The sequence below is a fragment of the Colius striatus genome, chromosome 1 (assembly GCF_028858725.1).
Source record: "Colius striatus isolate bColStr4 chromosome 1, bColStr4.1.hap1, whole genome shotgun sequence".
NCBI lineage: Eukaryota > Metazoa > Chordata > Aves > Coliiformes > Coliidae > Colius > Colius striatus.
In genome coordinates, this window is record NC_084759.1 from 181,775,136 (window position 1) to 181,790,841 (window position 15,706).

The window sequence follows — 15,706 nt, forward strand, 5'->3', positions numbered from 1 at the left end:
GAGAAGCAATTGACTATTCTGTATGGCTCTCAACACTGAAGAAACTATTTCAATTAATACTGCATCACAAAACCTAAATGACACTTAAATAGTACCATAAGTAAGAATTAGAGATTATTTCCCAGAGCCTAGAGGGTGGTGGTCAATGGCACAGAATCAAGTTGGGCACCTGTGGCCAGTGGAGTTCCACAGGGATCAATTCTGGGGCCAGTCTTGCTCAACATCTTCATCAACAACCTGGATGAGGGGACAGAGTGTACCCTCAGCAAGTTCCCTGATGCCACCAAACTGGGAGGACGGGCTGATTCCCCAGAAGACTGTGCTGCCATTCAGCAGGGTCTCTACCGGCTTGAGAGCTGGTCAGAGAGGAATCTCATGAGGTTCAGCAAGGACAAGTGCAGAGTCCTGCATCTGGGAAGAAACAACCCCATGCACCAGTACAGGCTGGGTGTCAAACTGCTGAAAAGCAGCTCTGCAGAGAGAGACCTGGGAGTCCTGATTGATAATAAGCTAAATATGAGCCAGCAATGTGCCCTCATGGCCAAGAAGGCCAATGACATCCTGGGATGCATCAGGAAGAGAGTGGCCAGCAGCTCAAGGGAGGTTCTTTTCCCTCTCTACTCTGCCCTAGTGAGGCCTCATCTGGAGTACTGTGTCCAGTTCTGGGCTCCTCAGCTCAAGAGGGACAGAGAACTTTGGGAGAGAGTCCAGCACAGGGTCACCAAGATGATCAGGGCACTGGAGCATCTTCCTTATGAGGAAAGGCTGTGGGAACTAGGGTTGTTTAGTCTGGAGAAGAGGAGATTGAGGGGAAATCTTATTAACATTTATAAATATCTAAAGGGTGGGTGTCAGGAGGTTGGGACATCCCTTTTTTCTATAGTAGCTAGCAACAGGACAAGGGGTAATGGGATGAAGCTGGAACACAAAAAGTTCCACTTAAACATAAGAAAAAACTATTTCACTGTGAGGGTGAGGGAGCCCTGGCACAGGCTGCCCAGAGGGGTTGTGGAGTCTCCTTCCTTGGAGGTCTTCACGACCCACTTGGACATGTTCCTATGCGACCTGATCTAGGTGACCCTACTTCTGCAGGGGTGTTGCACTAGATGATCTCTAAAGGTCCCTTCCAACCGCTACCATTCTATGATTCTATGATTTACCCTTTCATTGGCATTTTAATCAATTTTGATCTCTCCGCAGATGAAAAATTCTTTTTTCCTTCATTAGTGTTCTCATTCTCCACTTTCAAGTAGTCATTTGTCGTCAGAGTAAGCTTTTGTTTTACTTGCTGATTAGTAACGTTGCCTGGTGGTGTATTTAAATTATCAAGATCTTCTTGGTTTGCCACCACCTGTGTTTTGAAACGTCTTTCTTTGCTTTTTTCCTTCTCAACCTACAAAAAGAAAGTTAAGCTTCACATATTTCTGAGTATGTCTAGAAGAAATACCATATCCAAGACCAAATAACTCAAAGTTTATCTTGAAATAATTACTATTTTTCTTCCATTTTACAAATCATAGACAGAATTTCACAAAATTACACTACAAAGTGTATTAAGTCATGCAAAGTACTTTGAATTCACTAAAGACAAAACAAGAACATCTTAAAACATCTTAAAACACAAACAGCAAAAGAAGTGAGTGTTACTGATGGACAAAGAGTTAGAAGGAATACACAATGTTATTTGTTGTTGTGGTTTAGCCCTGGCTGAACAATAACCAAGCCACACAATTACTCATCCCCACTTCAGGAGGATGGGGAGGAAAATCAAGAGAGTTCTGGAACTTTGTGGGTTGAGATAAGGACAATTTAATAGACCACCACAAAGAGTTGGCACTTACAATGATGGCCAAGGGACACAGACAAATGAGTAATGCCCGGTGTCACTGCTCACTGCCCACAGATCGAGCTCAGGCTGCTGCCGACAGCAGAGCCGCAGTTCCCGCACTGGCCGCAGCACCGCCTGGGCCTGGCTCTTGCACCGAGAGCCTGAGCGTGATGTCACATAGGCTGAAATAGCCTGGTCGTGCCCCCTGCCGGCAGCTGGGCAGTTAATCCTATCTGGGCCAAACTCGGGACATTATCCACCCCTTATTCTATTCCATGTATGTCATGCCTCAATAAGGTACATTTTTAAACATTTTCCTGTCATTGATACAGATATTATTTCCTTAGCCTGTGGGCCGTTAATTTAGTCCATGACTTCAGGGCTCCGTCTCTCATAGCAGTCTTCCAGGTTCCTGCTCAGATGATATCAACCTCCTGCTTCAGCCTCTCTGGTTTCAGCTCGGGGTGCCTGTTATTGTATGAGATCACCTCTTCCTGAAGAGCATGCTCAAGGCAGGAGGTTATTCAATAACTAATACCATTTTGTTTAAGGGTTAGTCTCACCCAAAATCAAATCCCCCTGGGGTACGCATTGAACTTCCCCATCCTTCTGCATCACCCATCAAGTATATCCAGGTCCTTGGGCAAAAACGATCCCCTGGATGGGACTGCCTTTGCCTGACACAGGATTGACCCAAACTGTCTTTCCTAACACATTTTTCATACATACTGCAGGGACTTTATCCCCTTCTACAGTGGGTAGGAGTTCTGATTCAGCAGGGCCAGCTCTATTGACAAATCTCCTTGTATTGACTATCCAGGTGGCCTTTTCTAGATGTCTGTCCCAATGTTTGAAGGTCCCACCCCCATAGCTCTCAAAGTGCTCTTTAATAGTACATTGTACTGTTCAATTTTCCCAGAGGCTGGTGCATGATAGGGGATCTGGTAGACCTACTTGATGCCGTGCTCTTCGTCCCAGATATCTATAAGGTTGTTTTTGAAACGCATCCCATTGTCTGACTCAATTCTTTCTGGGGTGCCGTGTCACCATAGGACTTGCCTTTCAAGGCCCAGCATTGTGTTCTGGGTGGTGGTATGAGGCACAGGATATGTTTCTAGCCATCCAGAGGTTACCTCCATCATGGTGAGGATATAGCACTTGTCTTGGTGAGTTAGTGGCAGTGTAATGTAATCAATCTGACAGACCTCTCCATATTTATACTGAGTCATCGTCTTCCATACCACAGAGGCTTCAACCATTTAGCCTGTTTGATAGCAGCACATATCTCACATTCATGAATGACCTATGCAACATCATCCAAAGGTTTTCTGTTGTTCAGGTCCCCATTTAAAGTAATTTTTCTTCCGGGTGACTTGATAGAGAAGATTTACAATCACACTGTAGTTGGGAATATGTATCCTCCAAAAACCCAAAATCCAGGCCTAAGAAAGCCTGGGTTTCTTCCTTACTGATTGGTGGAGACATTGCAGTAATCTTGTTGACGATATCCATTGTGATCTGCCGATGACCATCTTGCCATTTTATTCCTAAGAATTGGATCTCTTGTGCAGGCCCTTTGACTTTGCTTCATTTTATGGCAAAATTCAGTAGGATTTTAACTATTTTCTTTCCTTTTTCAAAAACTTCTTTTGCTGAATTGTCCCACACAATAATGTCATCAATATCTCGTAGGTGTTCGGGGGCCTCACCCTTTTCCAGCACAGCCTGGATCAGTCCACAGCAAACAGTAGGGCTGTGCTTCTACCCGTGGGGCAATCGATTCCAAGTGTACTGAATGCCTTCCCAGGTGAAGGCAAACTGGGGCCTGCACTTGGCTGCCAAGGGAATTGAAAAGAATGCATTAGCAATGTCAATGGTAGCGTACCATCTGGCTGCTTTGGACTCCAGTTCGTATTGGAGTTCCAGCATGTCTGGCACAGCAGCACTCAGTGGTGGCGTGACTTCAGGCCACAACAGTCTACTGTCAATTTCCACTCTGCAGAAGACTTTTGTACTGGCCATATGGGATTGTTAAAGGGTGACCGAGTCCTGCTGATCACCCCTTGGCTCTCCAATTGACAAATCCGTTTGTAGATTGGAATCAGAGAGTCACAGTTAGTAAGATATTGCTGCCATTGCATTGTTGTGGTTGCAACTGGCACTTGTTGGTCTCTGTAACCCCACAGCAGAAGGGTGCTCTGAGAGGCCAGGCAGGCTGGACAGCTGTTAAGTTTCTTCTGTCTCCAAGGCAGACACACCAAAAGCCCACTGATACTCTTTTGGGTCTTTGAAATAACTTCTCTTCAAGTAATCTATTCCCAGGATGCATGGAGCTTCTGGGCCTGTCACAATGGGGTGCTTCTGCCATTTATTTCCCATCAGACTCACTTCTGCATCAACACAGTGAGCTGTTGGGATCCTCCTATCACTCCGGAAATATAAATTTGTTTGTCTCCTCTATAATTTGATGGCAACAAAGTGCATTGAGCTCCAGTATCCATGAGCGCCTCGTACTCTTGTGGGTCTGATATGCCAGGCCATCGGATCCACACAGACCAATAGATCCTATTGTCCCTGTCGTCCCCCTGGCTGGAGGCAGGGCCCCTCTAATATTGATTGTTGTATGTATCACATACTTTCTGTGGGAAGGAACTAGAGGTCCCTTGGAGAGGATCAGAAGCAAGATTAAGCACCAGATCTCTGGGGAGCTGCTCACTGGAAACTGGGGCAGCATTTTTCCATGAGGAGTCCCTATTTGGTTTTGCTTAAAGTTCCCGTTCTCCTGTCTCTACGGCTACAGTAGGTTTTCCATCCCATCTCCTCATGTTCTCTCCCTTACTTCGTAGATAGAACCACAGGTTGCCCCGGTGTGTGTACCCTCTGTATCTCCTCTCTTGATCAGAAGAATGCTTGTTCCTAATAGCGGAGACATGGGCCCATACAGGTGGAGAGCAGGAGATATCTTTCTTAAATTGTTAGAACTCATGGGATAGTTTCTCCACAGCAGAGACACAGGATCATAAAGAAGAAAGACTTCTTTCACACTGCCGGAGTTGGCTGCCCACTTCATCCACCGCTTTCCCCTCGCCTTCTTTCCACAACATGACAGTCAACAAGTTAGCATACGATGGTGGTGCGCTCCAGAGGAACATGGCGGGTGTGCACTGGACCTCATCTGGGTCGATGGATAACTGCACATTGTCTGGATCATGATAAATGACTTCTGGCACTGCCAGTTCCCTCAGGTACTGGATACCTTTCTCCATGGTAGTTCACTTGTCTAGGTGACACGTGATGTCTTCCTTAAATGGATACCTTTCCTTTACACCTGAGAGAAGTCGCCTCCAAAGGCTGCATACTAGTGTCCTTTTCCAATTGCCTTGTCAATGTCTCCCTCCCTAGACAGGGAGCCCTGTTGTTTGGCTTCCCTGCCCTCCAATTCCAGGCTACTGGCCCCATTATCCCAGCATCAGAGCAGCCAGGTGACAATGTGCTCCCCTGGGTGAAGGTGGTAATTGTCTCATTCATAACTTTAATCTCTTCCTCCTCCTCCTCCTCCTCTTCTTGTGATGGTCCTGCTTCAATTTCTTCCTCCTACCCCTTTGTAATTGGAGTTTCTTCCCTTTTTAAGTGAGTTGACTTTCGCATCTGACATTTCGTCTCTATAGGGGCAACTGATACTGGTAGAGGTTGTTTTCCCGATTTGGCTGCAGTGCCTGTCACCAGGGTTTGAGTAGCCATGCTGCCTGTTGTTGAGGTCTGTATAGCCACAGTGCATGTCACTGGGGCTGGGTTAGCTGCAGTGCCTGTCGGCCTTTTTTCTCCTCTTCCCCCTGAGAGTGCTGTCTAATGTTGAGCGGCATTTGATAAATACCGCCCAGCACAGTGAGGTCAGTTGTGCCTCTCTGGAATAGCCATAGCATCTTCTTTCCAAGTACTCTATCACTCTATAAGGGTCACAAAGCTGTTCCAGGGTGAAGTTCCAGACCACTGGAGGTGAGAAGTTCTCTAGATACCTGCCCATACTCTCCCACATGCCATTCCACCCAATACGTTCCAGCCTTGGGGCAGATCTTTGGGTGAGACTTTTAATGAATTTTACAACCTTAAGCAAGATATGAAGCATATTCACGAGACATAACAGTAAAAGCAGGATAATTGGAATGTCCCAAGAATACCCAAATTTCTCAAGTGTTGTTTTAGTTAGCCAGAAGGAGAAAGAGAAAGTAAAAGGGCGGGAGAAAGTATCTGTCCCTGTCTTCTCCATAGGCTGAGTCAGATTATTAATGAATTCTGAAAGGAAAAGCCCATGGTATAGGAGTGACCACAATGCTGTATACAAATACCAGCTAAGCCCCATAACCAATGATACAATCATATCATAAGCTGAAAGAACTCAATATAGCAAAATTGTGATCTTCATTACTTTCCCTGAGGTGATAAACAGCACTGCAGTGAACACATAGAGAAGGTAAGAGTTCACATAAAACCACCACGTAAATAGCTGAGCAAACATTGTTATCAGTTGCCTTGTATGGTCAATATAAGAAAACTGTGTAACAAATCTCAACACACTCTTAGTCAGATCTGTCCTTATCTCAACCCTTTGTGCCCCACGACTGCACAATGTTAGTTGTAAAAACACACACCAAAAAAAATCAAGTGGAAGTGTGCTGGGCTATGGCTTCCTTAATAAAGGGAGCGAAAATCTTCTAAACCCACAAGCAGAAATGTTTTCATGGCAAACAGGAAATTTAGTGAAGGGAAATGAAGACACACCATGCAGAAATTACAGCAAATGAATAGACTAGTCAAGATCCTGTTCAGAAGCTATTTTCATTCTTTGATTTAGAATCCAAACTGATGTCATTGTGTGCATTTCTTTTTATGACAACGAAGTGATTACTTGCACAGAAATGGAGTGCCACCTATTGTTAAACTGGAGCAATAACACATTCTGTATTAAAAAATGGGAAAAGGACAACCCTCCACTGCTCTTTCCTCATAAGTAACGTATTTCCATTAAAACAAAATCCAATTTCCACAAACATCTTCCCTTAATGATGAATAGCTAAAGTGAACAGGACCATTGATATGGAGAAAGACTAAAGAATAAGGAGTACCAGGTGAACTTCTACCTCTTTTTGCAGCTGTAACTTCTCTTTCTCCAAAGCCAGGAATACTAGTTGCAGCATTCCTACCTTACTCTTAAATCTCTCCATATCTTGTTTTAGTTCTTCATCAACACTCCTGCCACATGATTGCTGAGCATTTGCAAAGAGACTTTCAATTTCTGTTTCTCCTATTTTATTATTGTCGATAAGGCAGTCCCTGGGGAGAGCATCATTACATCCAGAGTCTTTTCCAAGTCTCCCATCTGTTACAAAAAGTGCATTTTCATCACTTGTAAAAACAGGTCTTATTTTAGGAAGAATACTAGACTCATCATCCAAAACACTTGTTTTTAAGCTATGCCTCATGGAGTATTCAGGACTTCCCTCCACGTTTCCACTACTTCCATTTTCATTCTCTTCCACTTCCGTCGTAGGCATTTTCTTTTCCTCTCCTTTTGCTAGAGGCATCTTTGTATTATCTGTATAGTTTGTATTATCTTCTTCATCTGTGCTCCAAGTAACTTCCACGTTTGCATTTAAGTTACTTTGAGTGGAAAGGACACTAAGACTTGAAAGTACAATTTCCATTTTGGGTACTTTTCTGCCTACCATAAGTTTAATACCTCCAAATTCATCTTGATTTTCTAAGTTATTATTTGATTCTGTTGCACAAGATGAAACAACACGAGAACTCTTCATTTTTTCATTGAAGCCATCTTCTGACATTTCTTCTTCAAGGGAAGTAGTTTTCCCAATTTCATTAATTTCACCAAACAGTTGCTTCAGCTCTGCTGTAATGTTCTTAAAATTTGTTTTCAATTCCCTTTTCTCATTTTCAACCCACATTCTTTCGTACCTTTCTTCCCAAGTCTTTGGACTTAACTGCTTGACAGCACTGTGCGATTCCTCATTTTCTGCTAGTGCTTCCTGATGTAAAATTTCTGCTTTGTCAGTCTGATTTTCATGTGTTGCTTTTTCTATAAAGCTGGTAGTTTCTAAAATATATTTATCCTTAAGTAAACAGGTACAGACAGAAAGATTACCAATAAAAAAGGAAGTTACAGTTCATCGAGGTAATTTCTGTGGCAAAGTCATCCTACCATAGAACAGAAATAAGTAATTTGAAATCAATAGCAATCAATGCATACTGAATCATCACTTTTTTAAAATTGGGACCTGCTTTAAGAGAGAACAGGTTTTCTTGGATTGCACTGTCTGGACATTAGGATGGCTTTTATCTTTTAGCCTGCCTCACTTCTGTAACTGGTAGCATTTGTCAGAAAGCAATTTATTATTCCACAATTTATTGCTTGAATACCCGTTTTCATTACAGTTACCTACTTTTTCTCCTCCTCCTTCCTCCATCATACTTTCCTGTCTGGCATTTTACAGCTAAGCAAATACAATGTGAAGAAACACAACAAGATTTTTACTGTCCACCACATGGAGAATTGCCTAAGTTAGGAATATTCTTCACCTAAGATTCAGAAATACTAAATTCCATTTCAAGCCCCAAAGAAAAGCATTTATTAGGGAAACCTGTTAACTCCTTCCCTCATCCAAAAAACAAGGAACCCAAGCTTCTATGGAAGCCATGCCATGTCTCAACCCCACTCCATCCCCTCACGTCCCTGATCCCATGCTCTGTTCCTCAACACTTCTGACTGTTCGTGTCACACTCCTGCCAAAACACTCCCTTCCCCCCATGCCTCCTTAGCTCATGGTACCTTCTAAATAGGGCCTGCAGCCTTGTGTCCCCATGGGCTAAGACTATTGATCTCCTTGCTCTCTTTGCTTATTAGCCAGTCCTTTTTTCCCCTCTGCAAAAATTTCTCCTTTCAGAACCAAAAGCACCTCAGATAGCACCATCTGTCTCAGCCCCTCCATCTCCACTTTCATTTTCCAACTACTACGTCCTTCCAAGACACTTAAGTTCTGTGCTGTGTGTGTTAAAATTAAGCACGTTCCTCTTTCATGGTGCTTGGGTGTGGGGTAGAAATAAGTTGCTCCAGTCTTCCTTGAAGTGTTACAGAAAACTCCTGACTCCTCTGTCCAGCTCTGACCACTATGCCCAACTCAAACAGGATGCCTGCCTTATTCCTCTCTAGAACACCCTCTGAAAAAAAGCCCTTTCTGAACATTAACATGGCCAAACAAATAGATATTTTGAAGAGGCAGGGGAAGCATCAGAAAGGTCATCAAATTAAAGTTTTTTCATTTGATCTTTCTCTTACAAAGAGGAAGACCAGGCATGTTTGATCAAATAGATTAGCATATTACGGACAAATCTCCTTCTTTGCTGGAATGTGTGGAAAAAAGTGCTTTTGACTGCACTGTTCCTCAAAGGAAAAACACTGGTCAAAATTTAAGCAAAACAGCTGGAAAGAAATTGGTGTAACAACAAATATCCAACATAATGACAAAGATTATACCCTTTGTACAGAGAAGACTCTATCCAAACTTCACTTTGGGCTGTAATAACTTTCACCTACAGGACTCTCCCTTCAGCATTACTCACTGACTATTACATTTTCTTTATCTTAGGGTACAACATAATTTGCCAATTCAGACTCTGATTACAAATACTTGGTTTTACATACCTGCACCCCAGAGTTTTCAACGTCATTCTTGATGTCTTCTTTTTCAGCTGATGACATATGAAAGGTAGAAACTGAGTACTCATCTACAATGAAAAACATTATTTTTATAAGCAGCAGGACTTAATACCACTTATTTACACCTGAAGTGCATCTTTAATCATCTTGCTTGTGAGAAAGACTCTTAACACAAAACAACATATTTCCCTCAAATTTGTGAGTTTATAGAGAGAAAACCATCATAAAAGATTTAAGAGGCATCTGTGTGAATTCTTTTATTTTTGGGGCATTTTACTTCCTAATGTATAAAGGCAATTCACTGAAAATCTCTATAAATGGTCACAAATAAACCATTCCCATTTCTTAAAGGTATGTGGTACCTCCCTCTCCTTATGTGTGTATACATGTCTGACACAATGTGTGCCATGCAGTTACTAGCTAATTTCCTCCAGTATTTTTTATTTCCCTGTATGTTTTGCACAGAAAAATCACGAACCACAGAATCCCAGGCATGAAATCCTTAAGGCCCCAGCTTTACTCCAGGCATGAAACAAATCTGTCTATAGACATGTGTCTGGTCTTCTCAGCAAAGTACATGAAACCAAGATTTATCCTTTCTGTCTCACCTACAGCACCTGGGTAATTTAGCTTGCAGATCCCTAGCCTGGAATTAGCCACAGCAAATGCTCAGAGAATCAGGAATATCAGGAAGGGTTTTCTTTTATAAACTGGAAGGAAAGCAAAACTTTGGGACAGTCTGAAAAGGGGAGATAAGAGCAGATATGGTGGAGGAAGCCTATAGATGTTGATGTGTTGAATGGCAGGCTACAGGAGGGAGCACACACATGCATATTTCAGTAGATCTTCTCTCACAACACTTTGCTAGAATCATTAATTTAACAATAGGAAAAAAATTGCAAGGACAATGTATCTTGCCCATAAAAGAACAATACAAAGATACAGTTATGAGTACCTTCAATATCCTCTGCATCTCCTAAACCAAATTCCTCCAATAAATCTGCAAAACAAATACATCAGCTTTATTAAATACTCCTTTCCAAAATGATTATGAAGCTAAAGCCAGAACCACGTGAAGGGAACATTACCTGATGTCTGATGCCTTTTTGTAGGAGAAGTTTCATTCATTTCTAAAACAAATTCGGGAGTCTTCTGCCATGAAAGACACAATTCAATGTTATAAAAACCAATCAAAATAACAGCATGCCACTTAATGAGCAATTAGTCATTCTGACATGAAGAAGTACTTACTTGGGAATTGCTGGGTTTCTCTGAAAAGCCTGGAGGTGAAAAATGTTTTAAGAAGTGTTATTTTATTCAATTGATGGTATCTTTTACTGTATTCAACATCAGTAGTTTCTACAACTATGTATCAGTTGCAAACATTATTTCATCAAGAGTACAATACCTTTCACTCAATTTACCTCACCATATAGCATCTGCATTATTACACAAGAAGAGGACAACGCACACTTCCCATTGTGCACCTCGGATTTAAAACATAATCATCACAGAACTAGGACAATTAATGTGAGGTAATAAGGTAATGCTTGTTAACAGAGCAACTTGAAAATATTTAGGTCCTTTTAGGAGTTGAATCCTGCTTTCTAAAATGATTATTTGAATAGCAAAGCTGGTCTGCTGTAATGAATGATCTAGTAGCACTGTGACTGATTATCCTACAAGCTTTTAAGGCTGAGAAGTACCTTCCTGTCCAGTGATAGACAGAGAAATTACGAGTGCAGACACAGAAACCTCACATATGTGCCATTTGATGAGGTAAAAGCAAGCTAGTGCTCATCAGATTTATCTGGTTTAGTTTGCAAGGAAACAAAATAAACTATGGTGTTTGGTTGCAATCTACATTGCATTTGTAGCATAGTTATAAAGAGAGTTCCAAATACTTCTTTTAAAAAAACCTTTTTGTCCAATATGAAATCATTTCCAAACCTACACAATCTACTAGCTTATCTGTATTTCTCAAATCCTCTGCTATAGTCATTTTACAATAGGAAGTATATGAAATGTTACTAAGAATGGCTCCATAGCAAAATTTTTAATTGAGAAAAAAATAATCATTAGAAACCAAATAGTATGTTCTTTTAGTAAATTTGGTGGACTAGCAGTATAGAAATACTGCAGAAAGATTACTATAATCACCTTTTACCCTCTTTCACACTAATTTTAAACTTATCTTAGAATCACACAAACTTCCATGACAACTACTCGACCTGTAGATTTACAAGCTCATGATACTCAAGAGACAGCGTCACGAATGACGGGCAGAGACCCTTAGCAACAAAACCTGAAGTCCTAGTCCCATTCTAGCTCCTACGCAAAGCACAACAGAAAGCTATCAAGAATTAACCTAGGAAGAAACAAAGCAGTATGGCCAGATCACAGCTTTCTTCTGCTCCATTATCATTCAAGAACATTTAAATGTTCATATGGGTCAGTGTTAAAACACAGACACTTTCATCACTATGCAACATGAACTGGAATCCAAAAAAATACAAGTGTGTCCAAAGAACACACAATGCAAACAAGACAGCTTCCAATAGAAGCAGGCCAGCAAGCCCTGTGGTAACTGGTGGTCAGTAAGACACACCAAGCACTTCACTGCTTTGGTGCACAGCCGCACTGTAACAGCATTCCTAAGACAGACACTGATACAAGTTTGCTTTAGCCTATAAATGCTCATAGACAAACATTTAGTCCACCAGGAAGTTACCGTCGTTGCGCTCCTCTGAAACAGCCTCTGAGCATGCTCCATGTCTGTCTGCAGCCGGGACCAACACATTGGGTGATGCTTTCCTCAGACTTTCAGAATCTACCTGTATAACGTAAACCATGTGCATAAGAATCGGTACAAAAGCATTTTCAACTCATTTTCATGTGTTTTCCATGCAAAAAACCTCCTGCTAAGCCAACCTGCATAGCATTGTATCAAGTATGTTAGATATAAAACCCCTTCATAAGACCCTTAGAAAGGACACATAATGACACGGTATATTGGACATCACAGCACTTGTGTTTTCATATCTTAGGCAAAAACCTCACAACTCATCTAAACTATTCCACCATGTTGATAGACCTTGACAAACTGGATAGCCATAAAACAGAATTAGTATGGTAACTCAAGATGTGGATTGTGAAACAGTAACTGCAGGTCTGTGGTGTTCCAACTTTTGATCTGAATTTGGACCTGACATTCAAGTTTGTGCTTATGCTTCCTGTGCATCCTGGAGTGGTGAGTGAACACATTGCAAGAGTGATCAGGGTTAAAAAAAGACTAGTATGGTAAAGTTGACAGAAGCTAAAGCTACCTAAAAGAATAAAAATATTTTTTACTCTTGTATTAAGAAACAGGTGAGGAAGAACTAGTATTTTTTTCTTCACGAGAAAAGCCAGAGGGGATTAGCTATAGATCCTGCTCATTTCTTTGTAGCCCATTACCACAGAAAGAACTAAAAGGGTAAACACAGCCACAGCATCTGTGGTGTCTCTATTGAACAAGACTGTCAAAAAGAGCCAAAGTACACCTACAAAAAACAGAGAGGATCTATTCAGAAACAATTAACTGTCTAGGTTGTAGTCCCTAAGAGAAAACACTGCCTAGATCAGCAGAATAGAACTGTATGGTGAAAAAGCAACAATTCTGCCAGCCCCTATGAAAGGCTCGGAGTATTTTAAGCACAAAAAAAGTCACTGTTTCAATACTGTACTATAAACTAAACTTAAAGGCCAATTTGTTAGCTTGGCCTAACTTCACCTCAACCTAACTGAACAGTTGGCCTAGAACAGAAGTACTTCAAAGGCCCTCAAATATATGGTTAGAAGCAGGAAGAACAGAAGTAACTCATTAATGGTAAGCCCAAATCAAAAGCAAGCTCCCAAGTGCTTGATAGTACCCTCCTGCCTCCCCTCACTCACTCTGGTGGGAACCTTCATGTCCTTCATAGAAAGTACCTCAGAATCCCAGGGAGATTCAGCATCTTCCTCTTCCTCTGCTCCAATTGCTGCCAGGGCACCTAGAAATGAGGTAAGAAGTGAGACACTGAGTGCTTACCTTTGCCTCTGCTTTTCCTCATCAGTCAAGCCCTGCAAAAAGATGTACAGTTGTTCTACTGCTAAGGAGAAACTAAGAAGTGGAGTTATTCCAGGGTTTCTTCATATCCAGTCAGACCATGGCATTTTGTTTATATTGCCACCTCTTTTTGCCTCCTTTCCAGCAGAATATGGTCATGCATAACAGGTGACACAGCGACAAGCAACACCCAAAACGTTTGGGTAACATTCAGGAAGAGACTCCAGCCTGCTGCAGTCCTGTAGTATATCAGTTTAGGTCACTTGCTTTCCAGCTTACAGCTCCACAATTTATTTAGTAGCATTTTCCACTGTACAGGATGTACTGTAGAAACACTATCCAAAACACCCCCACACTAACATCACTAAAATCACCAAGAAATAATGCTCCTTTTGTAGCACTACCAGGAAAGATCTTGCTTGACAGAGCATTGTTACCCTTCTCAGAAGTGAGACACCACTAAAATTAGAGTAGAGGCTCACAGCTCAAAACACTCTAAACACATAAAAGTTATTTCTATCTCAAGGGATTAACATCCAAATTTCTTCTCTACCAGATGAACTTAAGGCTCAGGCTCAGTGGGTTCCTCGCCAGATTAGACTATCTTCATTTCTCTGTTTTAAGCTACTCCATTAGGTAAAACTGATTCAGGATTCAAAAGGGTGGAGACATACACACAAAGAAGGTGAAGGAACTAGAGACCAGTGAGAGCACCCATCCCAGAAGAGGCCAACTGTTGGTTCCAGCTCGGGCTCTGACTACTCACACTATGTCAAACATGTGCTTATGGTAACCACAGAAGAGCATGTATAGGACAACACTTGTACACAGCAGGTTCTGCCAGGCCTCATGATCAAATACTATTATTTGATCAGCAGCTACACATGCTCTGGTAACATCTACCACTCCAAGCTGCTCTCTGAAGACAGACAATTCATATGGTACCTCCTCCTCCTGCTCAAAGATCTGAGGTAAGTATAAAAGCTCTCAACTCCAACTTAGCTGCCAATGCTTTCAAGCACACACAAGTGTGGCACAGGAGAGATTTTAAATCTGGACGAGGTGAGGCACTGCAACAGAACAGCTTTCTCTCAGCTTGACTCAAATCTCTCCCAGACTTCAGCCAGAAACAATCACAGCTTTCCAATCCAACAATACAGAACAGAAAGGTCAATACTACTGTCACACCCACATCCAAGACACTCCAGTCCTCCTCCTCTTTCACGTGCGCATTTTGTTCAGATTGCTTCATGAAGGATACAGCAACAAAAGCAAGCGTGGCATTTGCTTCATATAGTGTCATTTGGAAACCAACACCACAATTTCAGTTCTTGAAGAATGAATGAAAAGGAATAAAAACTATTTTCTTTCTCTGCCAATGCCCACTAGGATTCACAGGCAAGGGGAAAATTGCTAGTTCAGAAGTCCATCACCATTTTAGCTCATTTGTTGTGCATTAGTATTTATAGAGGAAGAATTGATATTAGTATTTACTATCTTATTTTTCTCTCACCAGTGTTGTCTTTTGAAGCACTCTGGACTTGATGGCTATCATTACTAATAGAATTTTTCACACTCTCCACAACTGCAGTTTGTAGCTTTTCATCAGTGTCTTCCTTCTCTTGCTCCTCCTCCTCTTCTTCTCTTTCAAGTGATTCTTCCTAAAAGAAATTGACCAAAACAGCTGGGAAGAGCAGAAATGAGCATCATCTTTATCATCCATCAACAACTTGAAAACTACTTTCCTTGGGTAACAAGGAAAGGGAAGGGAAACTTTGTTGAGCTTTGTTTTCCAAGGCCTTCATTTTTTCCACGGGAATCTACATGAGTGGGCAGCAATGGTTATTTTTATAAGTCTCACCCCGGTTTCTGCAAAGCCCCTGAAAATTATTTCCATGGGATGCTCTAACTGTAGTTTCATTTAAGCTACATCATTCTGGAACATATTCCTTCTTTTCCCCTACTTTGCTCCAAGGAAAAGGACTCGATGCCTCTTCTCAGTCTACTCAAACTTCTTTTTCTTGTTTCCTCACTTTCAGCCATCACACCATGAATTTTACTT

At 41.7% G+C, this 15,706-nt stretch overlaps 1 protein-coding gene across 1 annotated transcript in view; it reads right to left on the reverse strand.

Annotated features, from left to right (window-relative positions):
- ANKRD26 (ankyrin repeat domain containing 26) overlaps positions 1–15,706 on the reverse strand; it is a 57,934-nt gene that overhangs the window by 24,910 nt on the left and 17,318 nt on the right. The window contains exons 12-20 of the mRNA XM_062017779.1: positions 15,158–15,305; positions 13,527–13,588; positions 12,289–12,391; positions 10,809–10,837; positions 10,646–10,709; positions 10,513–10,557; positions 9,543–9,625; positions 6,967–7,953; positions 1,161–1,393 (exon numbers count right to left, since the gene is read on the reverse strand). Coding sequence (XP_061873763.1) covers positions 1,161–1,393; positions 6,967–7,953; positions 9,543–9,625; positions 10,513–10,557; positions 10,646–10,709; positions 10,809–10,837; positions 12,289–12,391; positions 13,527–13,588; positions 15,158–15,305 — 1,754 coding nt within the window. The remainder of the gene's footprint in view (positions 1–1,160; positions 1,394–6,966; positions 7,954–9,542; positions 9,626–10,512; positions 10,558–10,645; positions 10,710–10,808; positions 10,838–12,288; positions 12,392–13,526; positions 13,589–15,157; positions 15,306–15,706) is intronic.